The 17,244-nt window shown below is 37.3% G+C and overlaps 1 protein-coding gene across 1 annotated transcript; it reads right to left on the bottom strand.

Moving 5' to 3' along the window:
- Positions 1–396: 396 nt before the first annotated feature.
- Positions 397–16,464, bottom strand: GABRA6 (gamma-aminobutyric acid type A receptor subunit alpha6). The gene is made up of 9 exons (XM_069592905.1): positions 16,427–16,464; positions 16,111–16,229; positions 15,461–15,528; positions 13,302–13,522; positions 13,134–13,216; positions 12,680–12,823; positions 12,120–12,272; positions 10,620–10,879; positions 397–672 (listed from the first exon to the last, which is right to left on the bottom strand). Exons 1-9 carry the CDS (start codon positions 16,462–16,464, stop codon positions 397–399), a joined length of 1,362 nt encoding a protein of 453 aa, XP_069449006.1.
- Between the last annotated feature and the right edge of the window lie 780 nt (positions 16,465–17,244).

Raw genomic sequence — 17,244 nt, 5'->3', positions numbered from 1 at the left:
CTTCAGAACTAAGCCAAAATAAATATATTTTAAGGCAACCTTTAGAAGTGTCAGCATTTCTTATTTTATCTGCTTTGTGGCAAATGTTATTCACAGTGACAATTAAAATATTGAACAATGAAGGACAAAGATTGACAAATTCATCCTGAATCCATTGTATCCTTTTATAAATTTTTCTCTAATGTACAGAAAAGTCATATTCTTTAGCAACTTTCACCTTCCAATTGTGAAGAGTAATATTATTGCTTTTCTGCCCATACAGGCTTACTAAAAGTTATATGTTGGAGATGTCAATTTTGATTTCATGTTCAGAAAAGCATCTATACAAGTCTCATTGCTATTTTTAAAAATTCAGAAAACAAGAACTTACTGAATACAGGTTATTATGGCTGCAAGCTATTCCACACTGCTGCTCACTTCCATTGTATCTTTGGATAGATAAACTATCCAATATACAAGGTTGAATCCTGCAAATGCAACTGGGAAGAGAATCCGAGAATACTGGTCTATTTTACTGGTACCTCCAAAGGTTGGAGAGAGGGGTGGGGGGGTTACAGGTGTTGACTGTAAGATGGGAGCTCTTGTGAGGACTTTGCTGGCCTCAGGGGATGGAACTATTGGCAATGTCAGAGATGTGATTCTTTTCTTCAGATGGTACTTGGAATCAGGATGCTGTAGAGGAAAATATACATATATATTCTGCTTAGGTAAAGGAACAGACATTACTCATTCATTTTATCATCATTGACACATGTTTGCTGACACTTTATTATATAAGTTGAGCTTCCCTGTGGCTCAGATGGTAAAGAGTCTGCCTGCAATGTGGGAGACCGGGGTTCAATCCCTGGGTCAGGAAGATCCCCTGGAGAAGGAAATGGCAACCCACTCCAGTACTCTTGCCTGGAAAATCTTATGGATGGAGGAGCCTGGAAGGCTACAGTCCACGGGGTCACGAAGAGTCAGACACAACTGAGCAACTTCACTTTCTTTCTCTTTCTTTCTATCATATAAGTTAAAGTACCAGCAATTTTTTTTCTTTTTTTGAAGTAGACCATTTTAAAAGTCTTTATTGAATTTGTTATACTATCGCTGCTGTTTTATGTTTAGATTTTTTGGCCATGAGGCATGTGGGATCTTAGCTTCCTGATTAGGGGTTGAACCTGCACCCCCTGCACCTACAATGAATTGGAAGGCAGAGTCCCAACCACTGGATCACCAGGGCAGTGTCATCAAATTCTTAATAATATTTGATAGTGCTACTTCTCCAAGAAAGTGGTAAAACAAATTCTAAAAACATTGATTTACTAACAGCCACTGATAGCTCAGTTGGTAAAGAACCTGCCTGTAATTCAGCAGACCCTGGTTGGATTCCTGGGTCAGGAAGATCCCCTGGAGAAGGGATAGGCTACCCACTCCAGTATTCTTGCCTGGAGAATTCCATGGACTATATAGTCCATGGAGTCTCAAAGAGTCATACATGACTGAGCGAATTTCACTTAATATCCTATAATTTAATACATCAGCAATTGATGCCAAGCATGATCCATGTCCCAGGAACTGTGTTGAGTATTGTACTATTAGGAAGAGATAAGCCAGGTTATAAGAGTTTATCCTCTCACCACCCCAGTTATGCATAAACCTATATGGCAATGTGTATAGGCAATGAGAGGGAATGTCACGATGATAGGGAATTTCATTTTGGAGTATGTGGGCAATTAGTCAATACTGTAAAATAATAGCTCAGTTAAACGAGAGCATTCTTCTAGACACGTTCCCAGCCTACAGCCTAATCTTCACACATTCATAAATCTGAACCAACTGAGGTATGAACAATAGCATAAAAATTTTTAATTGCTCATGTACATCAAAAGCCAGGCACAAAGTAGAAATACCCTTACTATTTTCCCCTTGAAATGTGACTGCCTCTTGGTCCAGAGTTCTGTATTGTGAGCTTTCTGCTTCCTATTCAGAATTTCTCTACTGTCTCCTTCCATCTTAAGTTACCAAAAATGATACATTTACTAACCTCAGAATTATTATATGTTCTTTTCTATCATTAGCTTTTCTGTTCCACTGAAATCAGAGGACAACCAATCCTAGTCTTGAGAGGGATATTCGGTGCATTAAGTAACAGATGAGAGGCTGAGATCTAGATGTGGGAAATGCTTCACCGACGCTTTCACAGCCAGTAATAAACCAGCCTGGTTAATCTCAGTGCTTGCTATATCCCAGCATCTTTACTCTATAGTATCGAGATTGCTTCAGAGACTCTGTTTGCTTTAGACACCTTTCAAAAGGGTGGAGACTAGGGGGACTTCTGATTCCTACTTTTTCTTTTCTACAGCCTGTAATAATCACTCTCCTTGTGGCTAGGTTGTCCTTGCTGAGTCCCTGCCTTAACACACATGCTGTACATTATCCCTGCTCTTGTAAAACTGCCTTGTTTCCTCTTTGGCAGCAAAATCACCACTTTGCTGCCTGGCAGGGTGTGTTATTCACATGGACAGACTCCCATGGCTTTAGACAGCAGCCCCATGGCAACAGCATGAGGCGGCCGCCTCCCCGGTGCCGGTGGAACCGCAGGACCGGAACAGCCCACCGATGTGGTGACACTTGGACTCTGGGAAAACAACAACCCTGAGAACCTCTTCTCCCTCTACTCATGAATTTTGCTTTTGATTTGTCATGGATGTTGCTGAACATCTAAATAGTAATAGCCATCATAGAGAATTCAAGCCCACTGTGCTTTGGGGGGCCATAGTAAACCCTATTTCTTTACCAAAAGCAAGGATAAATCACTGTAAAGTCTGATTTGACTTGACCATGGTGAATTTCAAGCAAAGAATATGTTTACCTGTTATCTGTTGACCAGATATTGGGCTAGGCACGGGTGGACAGAAGTAAATAAATCAAAGGTGTTGGAGGTAGAAGAGAGTTTAGAATAGAAGATTGCCCAGTCTACCTATCTTGCATAGGAAATAAGTGATATTTTCTATCAAAAATATGTGGCAACCTTCTTTGATTCTTTGCTTTATAAACCACTGTCACTCACTATTCATTCCTCAAAGTCAATTTTAAGCTTCACTTTCTTACTGGAGCCTCCTTTCTTTTCTAATGCCCTCATTGATTATTGTTTCTTTTTCAGTGCCTACATCTGTAATATACAATTTTCAATCTAGATATTGATATATGGGTATAATATCTGGCATTGTACACAGCTGTCTTGTGTATTAGTCTGATTTACAAATAAACTGTTAAACAACTGAAAAAACTGACAACTGAGGACAACTGTGCCTAGGGTCACCGATAGTGTGAGGATAGGACCAGTGTAGTGGTATTCCAGTCTCAACATGCCTGTCTTAGAAGATAAGCATAGCATTGTTGGCAAAAGCTTTCTATCATGTTTCCCAAATTCTAATTTGAATTTTCAACTATTATATATGTGATCAAAATGTTCTTCACCTGAAAGAGAAAAATGTGTCGCAGTTTAATCCTTTAAAAAGAGTTCTCCTCCTTCCAGATATACAGAATATTAAAATATTTTACTCTAAGAAATTTTCTAAGTATCTTAATGGAGAATAAAGAGGGCAAGGCTTTAGAGCAGATCTTCTTTCTAAACCTGTCTTGATTTTTAATAGCATGCATTGTCTGTCTGTCACCTATGTTTCTTTCTTTTTAAGGGAGAAAGAGGGCAGGCATGAACAAGTTCATTGAAATGGAAAAGTGTAAATTATAGTCCAGCATAAATATATAATGTATTGTTTTATCTCTCTCTCTCTTTTGGAGATGTGGGGAGAAGTTATTTGTCAATCTCTTGGCATGTCACAGTGTCACAAATGACTTAATGAGAATTGCCAAATAGCCCTTGTTCAGAGTTAAGCAAGATCGTTCGAGACCTAATGCATGAAAAATTTATGCATAATAGCATTAGCTTGGAATTAAACATCTCCTATGATAGGATCCTTCTTTTCCTCATCTGCTTCCCTAGGTAGTCTCTATGGAGTGTTGCTTAGGAGTTAGAGGGCAACAGAGTCAGAAAGCCCTAGTCTGTAATTCCACATTTACTACTTATCTGCTGTATGACTTTACACATGGCAAAGGAGTCATAGATTCTCCCTAAGCTTAAAGTTTCCATCTTTAAAGATAGAGACAATAATCATTTCATCTGTAAGGATTTTTTTCCTCTCTTTAAGAACTCGAGAAAGAAAATGTCTCTTTATCATATGCTTCCTGCCTACTTAGCTGTTACAGTTCTTGCTAGCATATCTTCCCTGTAAACATTACTTCTGTTGTGCTTCATCCCCCTTCCTGACTTGAAATCTCCTTAATGTAGAAATCTCTCTTAATGGTAGAGGGCATATTATTTTCATGTGTAAATACTCCAAACTACCTAGCCAGTGCATAGAACACAGTGAATGCTTCATAAGCATATGCTAAATCAATAAATGAATGAAAATCTAAACATTTCCTGAGATTTATAAGAGTTTTCAGACAAAGAGAAGGGAACAAAATATTCATGATTGTTTTGTATTTTAGCATATTGTTTATATTACACTATATTAAGTACCATGCTTCCCAGGTGGCACTAGTGGTAAAGAACTTGCCTGCCAGTGTAGGAGATATAAGAGACATGGGTTTGATCCCTGCATCAGGAAGATCCCCTGGAGGAGGGCATAGCAACTCACTCCAATATTCTTGCCTACAGTCCAAAGGGTCACAAAGAGTTGGACAGAACTGAAGCAACTTAGCACATAGGCATGCACATAGGTACCATATCTAAGCACTTACCATTTGCAAGCACTACCTGGCACTCTGCCTGCATTATTCTGCTTATTCCTAGAATCTCTAATGTAATAATATTTTGTTTTAGAGATGAGCTAATGAAGGTATAAGCAGGAAGCTGACACAAGTAATAAGTGGTAGCACCTGAGTTCAATCCCTCTTAGATGCCTAAAAGCAGGGGTGCCCAAGCTCTGGGCCACAGAGAGCTTCGGGACCTCTGTCAGATGAGAGGCAGCAATAGATTAGAAATAAAGTGCACATTGAATGTAATGTGCTTGAATCTTTCCAAAACCATCCCCCAGCCCCGGTTCATGGAAAAATTATCTTCCATGAAATCGATTCCTGGTGCCAAAAATGTTGGGGACCACTGCTAAGAGCATAATCATAATAAATACTGTTTTTCTTTTCCATCAGCTTTAGGGTTTAGGGCACAGTTGTTTCTCAGCCACAAAGTTACTGATATATTGATACTTCTTAGTTGTGGGGACTGTCCTGTACATCATGGGGTCTTGAGTAGCATCCTTGTCCTCTATCCATATGATACCTGTAGCACCCACATCCTCAGAGTTTTGACAACCAAAACTGTCCTTGTAGCATGACATACGTCCTCTGGGGACAGCCACCATTGAGCATCACTGGTTTAGAATTACACTGCCTCATTGTATAACGATGGCTAGGGGTTTTCTGTGCTAAGTCACTTCAGTCATGTCCAGCTCTTTGTGACCCTATGGACTGTAGCCTGCCAGGCTTCTCTGTCCATGGGGATCTCCAGGCAAGAACACTGGAGTGGGTTGTCATGCCCTCCTCCAGGGGATCTTCCTGATCCAGGGGCTGAACCCACATCTCTTATGTCTCCTGCATTGGCGGGCAGGTTTTTTTTTACCACTAGTGCCACCTGGGAGGTTTCTAGCAGTCAACGAACACAAGGTTCTCAAGGAAATGCCAGAGAGCTGAATAACCCACACGCTGGATAATCAGTTCCTGGATAATGAGAAATCGGCAGTATAGAGACGGGACATCTAAAATTTAGAAGAATCACATTGAGTTTCTGAAATGAAAAGAAAGCCAATTTTGCAAGCCATTCAAGCTACAGGTTTGCATCAGATTCTGCTTGCCCTATTGTAAGCTCAGCAGCTTCAGCTGATGGTAAAATAGGCTTTTGTCAGAGTCCAGATGAGGGCTCAGCTTGGGGCTGTCACTGTTTTGAGTGGAACACCTGTGGTTTTGAATTTTTCCAGGGCTCCCCTGCTGCTCAGTGCCATCCTGCCTTTGGTATTTTTAGAGCATGGCTTTGTTTTAGGTAACGCCATATTGCAAAGGTACTTGGAGTCACACTGGACGTTGTGACAGTCAGTTATTTGGTATAGGGATAAGGCATTTGGGAAGCACTAAGAGCAATTTTGATACCATATTCACTGAGTCTAACATATTAAAGAGGCGGGAGCAATGGGTTACCTCCTAGGGGAGATGTTCCAACCAGGGCTGCATTACTCTAGGGCAAACAAAGCATCTGCTTTTAACCAGGGCACCAAAAACAAGAGAACATATTTTTGAAAACATTTAGTATTTGACAATTTTTTAAATGATAGTATTATTAATTATGGAGAAAACAAACTCTGGGAGCAGAGACAATTCCAGAATATCTACAGAGAAGCCGCTTATTGGTAGCAATCGGGTAGGTCAGTGGTGCTAGAGACATGTCTGAATACCACACTGAAATGTTTGGAGGGTCCTGGAAGGAATACTGGATGGGGATTTGATGGAAGGTATAGGGAAAGAGCTAACTGCCTACACTTCTCATCTGACCCACCCCACCCTCTCTATAAGTCATATGATGGTGCTACTATAGGAAAGGGGCATCATGGTCTTCCTGGTGCTCAGAGTCTCTGATGGTCTTAACTCAATTGCTAATTCTTTGGAGTAATGATAGTACTCAAAGAAATCTCAGCAATGTTAGGGACACGGGAGATAAATCTGTGCTTCATATTTCTCTACACAGGTGAAGGGCAACATGGTTATGGCCCAGCAGATGTTTCAGCCTTGAAAAGAGTACAGAAAGGACAACATGTCTTACTTCCCTCTCTGTGCCCAAGTAGCTAATAACTGACTTAGTGTCTCTAGATCAGGGCCAGGCTCATCTTTCTGTTCCCAACATAGGCACCACTTCCTCCAGAATCACCCCCTCTAGACTGAGCGAATACTCTTGCATGGTCCTTCTTCAGCCTCCTATACATCTATAACCACAACCTTTATCACAGTGCATTGTCAGGGCTCCTTGATTTCCCTCTCTTCCTGCTTGATGGGCAGTTCCATCACAGAAGAGGCTCTATCGATGTTGCTTACTAATCAGTTCTCAATGTTCTACGGAAGGTCTTCATGCAAAGGCACTTAACAAATGCTTCTGGTATGAATCATTTTAACACATAGGTACTCAATAAATTGGTGTCAGGTGACAAAAAAATAAACCATGTAATCAGTATAAACACAGTTATTCTCTCAACTAATTAAATTTTGGTCAACTTATACATAATTTGTGAAAAACATCACACCTTGCATGAAAAAGAGAAGTCACATTGGATGTGTTGAGTAGTGGTGCAGAGGATTCGTTCTTAAGAACTTGGTGGTGAGGACTTAGATATTTAAAATAAAAAGAATACTAGGAAAACATTCCAGAAGAGATCAGAGTCTAAACTCAGTCTTATCTACAAAATAAGTACACCCTAGACAAATAATAAGTTCTGAAACATAAATACAGGAGTACTTTCTAATGCCTGAATAGCATACCATAAAAAAACAATATGGAAAGACACCATATAAGCGGGAAAGAAGCACTGGACAATTTCTTCTTAAAATCTAAAAATATAAAGTCTCCACTTCCAAATGCCTTAAAAACAGAAAGATTATTAATCTGTAGAACACTTCTGAAGATTTAGATTTAGTCTCTTCAGGTATGAGTACTAGATTTCTAATGTCTGAATTTCTTTATCATTATTATAAATTTCAAGGTCAAATTCAAAGTGATAAAGTTTTCACATTCATTCTAACCAGTTTCCTGTGAAAAACAATGTGCACTTTAAAACATACAATTTAGAATCACATGAAATATCCAAGCACTTAATCTCATTTCAACTTTGCCATATTGGTTTGCTATTTCAATGTCCAACTTACCCCAATAATGTTATTTTGATTACAACTGAATAGGCATTTTTAAATGTCATGGTATTTGAAAGAAAAAATGACCTTGTAATCATAATATACCATTGTGCTATATAAATTCCAAATATGTAATTTATGTTTGTTCCTCTATATTATAAAAGGCAATTGCCAAGTTTTGACATAAAGAAATAAAATGTACATGTTCTATGCAATCATCTGTATTTATTTCTTGATGCTTACAAGGTTTATATTGTTAGGTTTGGTTACTTTTGGTTTTTATTTTTATACTTTGATTTAGCCTTTCAGAAACAAAAGTCTCCTTTTCATTGCCTTGAAATATTATAAGTGGAGCCAGGTTTAGAAATATAATTTTTCATAGGAAAAAAAAGTCAACTTGCAAGGAAAAAAGTACTTTGAGATGATTTGAATCCAATTTTTTTATACAAGTTCCAAAGGACAGGCTAATTATATGTTAGTATATTAGAACTATTAGAAGATAGTCTATATGAAGACCTGAGATCTTAAATTCCATCTTATTAATAAATTATACTTTTAAAATAATAGATGTAGGGAATGATAACTCTTTCTCCAAGGATTTGAAATCATATCCTTCTCAGTAATCCATATTTTTAAAAAGTTGAAGTAAGGAAGTTGGTCTTTCCTTTTGTCTCGATATCAGATCAATGACTATATTCAAAATCACTTTTCTTCTCTTTTTCTCTTGAATTTCTCCTTTTATTTTTACTGTATTTGTCAAATAAGACAGTTAAATGGTTTTTGATAAATATCAGTTCTTCTTCCTTTCTAGATATATGTTAATATATGACCTTTGGGCAATATAATAATTATGTGTCTATATAAGTACAGACAGGTTGTAACATAATCACAAGGTTTTGTAACATAATCACAAACAAAATTCTCAAAAATACTTAAATTTATCTTTTGTGAAAAATATAATTTTCAACTCATTTGAACTAGGTCTTCAGACTAACATATTGTAAATTTATATTTTTGTGACCTTTGAAAACACATGTGTGGGGGTGTGTGCATGCTCAATCATGTCCAATTCTTCGCGACTTCATGGACTGTAGCCTGCCAGGCTCCTCTGTCCATAAGATTTCCCAAGGAAGAATACTTGAGTGGGGTGCCACTTGCTCCTCCAGGGGATCTTCCCAGCCCAGGGATCAAACCCACATCTCTGGAGTCTCCTGCATTGGCAGGTGGTTTCTTTACCACTACTGCTACCCAAACATCATTAAATAAATAATTTTGGAAATCACCTTACCTACATTCAGAAAAGGTTTTTTTTTTTTTTTTTTTTCACCCCATGGTATGTACTCTTTCATAGTTCAGTCTCTGAGAAAGTGCTGGGAGGTTAGGGCATATAGTTGTGAATATTAGGATTTCTGGAATCAATTCTTAGTTTTTCTGAGTGATTAATGTTTCCCTTCTCCGAGCCTCTGTTTTTTATTTTCAAGTGTAATTTGACTGGATCATTGGATGGCAGACCTCTTTTTTAATGAGGTCTAATTTAAGGAAAAACTCTTTAAATGATTAATTGCCACTTATCATGGACTGGTCTTATCCTTTGGAGAAAATGCAAATTCTCAAACAAGTTTCTTAGTTTAATCAAAGAGAAAAGTTTCAATAAAAATCATCTTTTAAAGCCAATAAATAGCTCAGTAGTTGGAAAATAAAACACATATAGTGTTATAATTCTTACTGTAAAATTTAAGCAAAGATTAACTGGTTTTGTGATTTGGAAATATTCATGAGAATTAAACAATTATAAACATATTTCCAATTCAAATTGTCTGCATTACTTGATTTTGCTCTTTTTTCAAGACCTACAGTTTAGAGTTTGTATTGAAGTAAAAATGTATAATTGTCAATCAATTCTACAATCCTTTTTTAAGAAGTACATGCAATTTAATTGTGAGAATTTATTCATATACATAATTGAAATTTGAGGGCACATTTATGACCCTTGAATTATTAATGCCATCATTTATTTTTTATTAAAAAATGCTTTGGGGACCAGCATTTAGTCACCACAAATCTAAACTTAATTTTATAGGTATTTTTCACTGATTAAGTCTTTGCAAAAATTAATATGTATAAAATATGCATATTATATACATATAACATGAATGTGAACATGAGAATGTTTTCATGTGAATCAAAAACTTGGCTTATGACTCAGCATTCACAGAATCTAATATACACATCTTGCCCCTCTGGATTAAAGCAACAAGCGGATTTCTAACAAAAATTGTTCATAGGAGTCCCTGTTGGTTTCCTTCAGACTCTGGAGCCTCATTAGGAATGTTTTTTTTCTCCCTGGTTGGTATATGGGAGAACGTTATTCTCCCTGGTTGGTATATGGGAACCCGTTCAAAGGAAGCACCTAAAGGCTGAGAACTTTCTCGTCTCCTCTGAGCGCTTGGAATCTGCCAGTGCTAGTAAGGATGATGAAAGAGGAATACCAAAAGTTTAGAGCAAAGACAAATGAAGCATTGTTGCTTGGCTTTTTCCTGTGAGGTTGGAGAAGTTGACCTTGGAACCAAAGTTACATAACTGTATTACTAATATTACTTTGGGACTGTCTACTTGTTTGCAATAACTATTTGGGCTGCCTTTTCCTATGCAGTGTGGGTAACATTAGAAAAGTAAACAATTACCAAAACAATCTCAGCTTCCAGGGGTTCAGTCGCTTTTGCTATTGTCACTGGGGGTGAGGCTGCAATCTGTGCCTTCCTTTTGGCCTTTTGTGTCTGAAGATTGGTAAAGTAGTTGACAGCAGCAAACTCAATAAGAGCAGAGAAGACGAAAGCAAAGCAAACCGCTATGAACCAATCCATGGCAGTTGCATAAGACACTTTTGGCAAGGAGTGCCGGGCACTGATGCTTAAAGTGGTCATGGTTAAAACAGTGGTGATTCCTAAAATGAGACAGAATAAGAAATGCAGCATTAGCATTTATAATCGAATAACAGGCTCAAATGGGAACTTGTTGGAGAAGATTTCAGTTACAAATGTAATTTTTGTTATTTATTTTTAATTGTTCACAATTATAGGCATTCATATTTTTGTATCCTTCAATACCTTGCATACATTGTAGTTGCTCAAAAAGTTATTTTTTGAAGTGATTTAGTTTAACAATAATAATATAATAGTAAATTATTAGTATATGAGTAATACAATCTTGAACTTCTGATCATATTTATTGCTGATATAAAATTTCATCATATTAATAAGTATTTATATAAATGATAAATATAAAATTAGATTTCACAATATTTTAATTTCTAGATTGGTTTTAAGATAAAATATTCAATCATGAGAAAATAATTTCATCACTCATCTTGCAGAGGTTTTCTGTCTTGGAGGATTTATATAATCCAAAGATGGTTAGCATCATATATATATTCTTTTATAATTTGCAGAAAGAGATATGTTTTAGTATGGTAAATTAAAAGGTCAAAATTCATCTGAGATTTCAATTAAACTCAGGTCTTCCCTATGAACTACTAAACCTATAATCATGAAAGCTGAGGAAAAAATTGGGTTTAGCTACAAAAGATATTTTCTGTTACAGCTCTTTTTCTTATTTCATTTTGTTCTATCACACTGTTAGTGATTCTATATAGCATAAATGTAACTAAATATTTAGGCTGAACAATAGGAAACGTGATATTTAACTGCGATTCATGGGGTCGCAAAGAGTTAGACACAACTGAGTAACTGAACTGAACTGAACTGAACTGAAGACCTAAAAAATGGCAAATTTTTTTATGATCCTCCCTAATGAAAGGGAGATATATTTTGTGTATTCATGGGTTCAATATATTAAATTTTGTTTTCATTGAATTACATGTCATTTTAAATTTTCTACTTTTTCTAGCTATGAAAAAGCAAATTGAGATAAATTCTCCAAAATAGGGCACGTGAAAGTCATAGGAAACCAGCAGGAATTCTTGCTGAGACAAATCTTTTGTTGATTCACCACACAAATTGTGATAAGATGAAGGTTACTTCATATGAAACATGCGTCTGAACGAGATAGGAGTTTATTTCCTTTGTGGACTGAAAAAGTTCACTGGTGTGAATATTCCCCTTAAAATACACAAGCAGTGTGAGCTGGAGGATGATGGAAAGAGGAGCCCAGAGAATGAAGCGTACCAAAGACAGTTCTGGCTGGAACAGACTCCTTATTAATCCAGAAAGACACCTGGGAAAGAATGACTGTCATAATGCAAGGAGTGTAGATCTGTATCATGAAGTAGCCCATCTTCCTTTGCAAATGGAAATAAACTGTCATTATTACGTATTCACCTGTTGGAAGACAGGTATGTCAGTATTATTGCTGTTGACAATGTGCTAAAAGTGTGCAGTTAGAAATAAATCTTACAGATCCTTAAATTAAGAGGTATAGGAAGAAAATACCAAAGACATTTTTCAATGCATTACAAAGTTAGTCAATCAGCAGATGATAAAGGCACCAGCTCATTGTTTTCTGTGGAGTTCTTTGTGTCGCATACATACAAAACTACTCACTCCAAGGCTATACAAATCTTTATATATGCACATGGTTGCAAAATCCATCTTAAAGCTACTCATCACTTTAAAACTGCAAGTTTTGCTGAGAATGGCTAATGCAGAGGAAAAACAAATAGATATTTTGAAAATGTACACTGGAGTCACCTTGTAGGATTCTATTCACATGTTGGTTAAATTCTTACCTGTGTTAGATTTAATTGTCTCACTAGATACTGTTTGTCCAATCAGATCATACTGAAGAAGGCTTGAGGATTCTTCTGGGACTTCCACTGAGTAAAGTGGTCCTTTTTTCCATGTATATATGATTTCACTTTTGGGGTAAGCATCTGAATTTTTTAAACAAATTGCAGTAAATCTGGCTAGTTGTGTGTTTGTTTTTTTTCTTTCAAAGCAAATCTTGTCCATTATGAAAAGAAAATACAAGCATAAATTTAAAAATATATATATTTTTCTTTAATCCTGGTGACCAAAACCTCTATATATAAGATTGACAGACATGATTAAGTAAGTTAATTCCAAGAATTATACAGAGAATATCAGAGTAGTAATTCTCTTTTGCTTTCCAGCCTGACTAAAACCAAATAATTATGTATTTTGAATATATTATTTAACTCTCAGAAGTATTTTGTCACTTACAACTGCCAAATTTGAGTGGACAAGCATGCCCATCCATAGGAAAGTTGACCAGTTTCATAGGACAGTCAGCGTTGATGGTAAGCCTAAGGAACATTGAAATAAATGGTTCTGAGTCAGTATGATGGACAAATCCTTTGAGCAGAGGACAAAGAACTGAGGAAGCCTCACCTCATGGTATATAGAATGGTTCCATTCTGCATTATTCTGAAGAGTTTATTAGGAGTTGTCATGTTGTGAGCAATTGATTTTTTGCCATTCCTGAAAAAAGTGTCAGGTGTCCAGATTTTACTGACCATCAGGTTATTCAAACTCAAAATCTCAGTTGGCCCCCCAAACTTCAACCTCTCATCTGTCCAAGTCTGGCGGAAAAAAACGTCCATCGTGTACTCCTAAGAGAAAGCAAGATATTCACGCATGCTGGGTAGATGGTTCATTAAGAATAGTTTATTCACTAGCTTACATACTCAATACTAAAATTTAAGAAATAAAGCAACTTTTTATGACAATAGCCTATCAGGAGAACTATAACCAGTGAATTATTACTTTTCACACTGTAAGATTGTAATACTATTATAGACGATCGTGTTGATATTGTATAAACCTCCCTTCTCCACCTTCACCTTCAACATTCTTCCTTTTTTCTATCAGTAATCCATGTCTCTATCTACTGACCTCCTGATTTCTCCTTATTTAATTTAGAATAAAAATATAAGATTTAATCTAGGTTTTGTTTTGGCCTTCCTACCATCAATTAGTAATATCATTCCTCTTAGCAACTTGTTTACCTTCAAAAATATATCTGAGCAACACAGTGCCACTTAGTACAGTTCCAAGGATAGAGAAACTTTACTTGATAAGCATACTTTGTCTGCACATCATAATTATTTTATATAGTTCTCAGAGAACATAAAAGCAAATATTACCATGATTACTCAAACAGAGCCTCATTTAAGCATGCATAATCAAAATTATGTTTTAATTTGTGGCTTTTATAAAATAACATTAAGAACTTAAGTATTATGATAAAGGCCTTTGCTAAAGTCAATGATAAATAGCAACTTATAATTATGTCAAAATATTGCCAAGAATTGCTTTGTATCCTTTATGTGTTCCTTTATGAGACCTATTACTGCAAGTGGTGATTATATTTTAAAAATATAATTTGACATACAGTATATCCATATAATGGTGATCCAGGCTTTAACAAGCCTCTTGTATAAATACACTTAAAAAAGATACACACATAAAATAAAGTTCTAAGTGTCCCCAGATTTCAATGCTACAGTAGAATATAGTTGTGAGTATTTATTCTTGGTGTGAGTCATACTTAAATGAAAAAAATTGATAGTTAAATTGTTGAGGATTCTGAAGAAATGCTGACTCTTTTCTCTCAACTCTTAAGACATTTATCTCGTAAAGTGCTCCTTGGTCTCTGCCCCTCTTCCTTGTTATTTTCTTTTTACTCTTTTCTCCTTTCCTTTCTCTTCCCCTTTTTACTCCTTTCCCTCTTTTTACATTTCTATTCCTTTTTTTCTGCTTATATTCTCAGCTCAAAAAGTAGAAAATGAAAGTCTCAAATAACTGTTAATCTAGAATTACATCCCCCTAGTACATTTAATGCACCACTTCCAAGAGTTATGTTTTTCTTCAGTTTTCGTATTTATATTTTATTTTTAGGGGGGACACACTCCCGGAGAAACATGAAAGAATATCATGATACACTTTGTTCTAAAAAACTGGTTCAGTTTTTCCCTGCCACTTACTATAAATACCCTCTTACGAATCCTACAGCCATCTGTACCTGGAACAGAGTTCCCAGAACACCTACTGGTCCATTTGCAAACATCAAAGGTGGACTGTGTTGTCTTTCCAAAGGACTCCCTTTACTGGTCTAATAACATGTACTGAGAATGGTGCACTGCCAAAACAGCCAAGTTTTACGTTTAATAGATCTTCTCAATATACTCTTACATGGCATTCCATCTTTGTTGTTTTTTTTTCCTCCTCCATAAATTTCCTAAAACTTCATAAAGATGGGGGAGAATCTTCTCTTTGTAAGGAAGAATCGGCACTTGATATGTGAGCAGAAGAGAGGGTATCATCATCTTAAAAGTCTCCTCAGATTCATGTTCAAGCAGAGCCTTTAGTGAAATGTGAAGGATATTTGGCCAATAATCTGCTCTAACGGCCATTCCTTCCCAGCATGAGCGCATATATTGCTTTTAGATCTAGAGCCAAGTTTGTTAACAATGTCCATTATCATTCATTCTGGGACTCAGTCCGTTCCTCCTTTAAGCAAAATTACTCTCCTCACTCAGCTCACTCACCATCTCCACGTCTGACACGGGCCCAAAACTTGTCACGTAAATGTCTGTTTTGACTTCAGTGACAGCACCTGAAATTAGCCCAAAGGGACATTTATCATCAATGACGTTAAGGGGACTGAACGGAACGACTGTTTCACAAAGTCCCTTCTCTCAGCCAGAATCTACAACCCATCCTAAAGTAATTCTAGTAGCAAGTGTCCTTTGGTTTTTCAGCTCTTAAAAACTCAGATTAGTTGCATTGTTTTGAATTTATTCCTGCCAAATTGCAAAGTTTAAGGAATGAAAGAAAACTGGGTTAGTAGTCTAACAACTACAGTAATAATTAATGTTTCGTGATAGCTTTAATGGAACAAATACTTAAAAATGTGTTTTATATGAAGAATCTCATTTACATTCACACACCCTATGAGACAAGCACTGTTTATACACCCCGCCACTGTTGAGAAAGTGGAGGCTTAGAGAGTTCAAATGACTCACATATAAGGTCAGGAATTGAGGGAGGGACACAGACTGGATGGCCCCCCGCCCCAACCCCAGTGCCCTGCAACTTCCCACTCTGCTATCCTGAGGCCTCTGGGCCTTGGACTGGCGCTAAGGGGGAAGAAGGGCACGTATGCCACATAGAGTCTAGGAAGGACTTTGCCTCTTACCTCCAAATCCCGGTCGCAGACGATTGTCGTAGCCTTCAAGCAAGTTGTCCAGGATCCGACTGATGTTTTTGGAATAGAAGTTTCCTTCATCTTCAAGTTTCCCTAGAGCATTTTCTACCCTGTGAGTAAACAGTCAATGATCCTCCCTCCCAGCCTCAAAGAAAATAGGCTGTTCATTCCAGCCTCGTCTACCCCACCATAGAGATGAGCCATGCCATCCAGGTTGCTTCTATGATTTGGTATAGAAGTCACCCAGTGGATGTATGCTTGCCCTTTCCTTGGAGCTAAAAGGAAAAGTCAGAAAACAAAGTCTTACCAGAGAACAATGCACAGACAGGGCAGAGGCGACACCATCCTGCGGTGCACTGAGATGCCCGGCTCGCCCTCCGCCTGCCAGCTCCCCTTTTCCAGTTAACTAGAGCGCTCTCCAGGACCACTCATAGCCCTTCTTGTGTCCAGCCAGTAATCCAGTAGGTGAAGACGAAAAGGTTGCCAGCTAAACGTGGAGGGCTCCCCTTGATCTCTTCACTCTCCGTTCTGTCCTTTCACGTGGAACAAGGTGGTTTGGGGTCTTAGAGTATGTCCCAGTGGACATTTATCCTCCTCTGACTGACTCGGTTGGGGAATGAGAGTCTGGAGGGACAGTGCATGGTCAGAGAGCAGTGACAATAATCAAATAAGGCATTAGGGGAGATTAGAAGGGAGAAATTCACTGCTAGTTTTGGCATGGACTTAGCAGGGCCCTGTGAGGAAATCTGGACGACAGTGGCATCTTGCTGATTGAGATTATGTTCCAATGGGCTCAGCATTTATTATTTCTATGGTTCACAGAAGGATTTCTACATAGCTCTCACTGCTTAAAAAGTCTAACAATATTGAGGTCTTCTTGGATGCTCTTTCTGATTTCACCAGCTTTATTGCATCAGCTACCCCTTTCTTCTCTATTTAAATACTGGTTCTCATTCTTCTTTGAAAAAGCACTTAGAACACATCAGAACAACTCCTGACTATCTTGCTGTTGGATTAGTGTTTTGTTTGTTTGGTTTTTTTTTGCAAGTTCTTTGCTGATCCTTCTTGTGAAATGTATGGCATCTCGAGAAAGTTATAAAGTCCAATGCTGCCTGTAAGAGACAA

This window comes from Ovis canadensis, chromosome 5 (genome assembly GCF_042477335.2).
Source record: "Ovis canadensis isolate MfBH-ARS-UI-01 breed Bighorn chromosome 5, ARS-UI_OviCan_v2, whole genome shotgun sequence".
Classification (NCBI taxonomy): Eukaryota; Metazoa; Chordata; class Mammalia; order Artiodactyla; family Bovidae; genus Ovis; species Ovis canadensis.
This window is presented reverse-complemented; position numbering and strand designations above follow the sequence as displayed.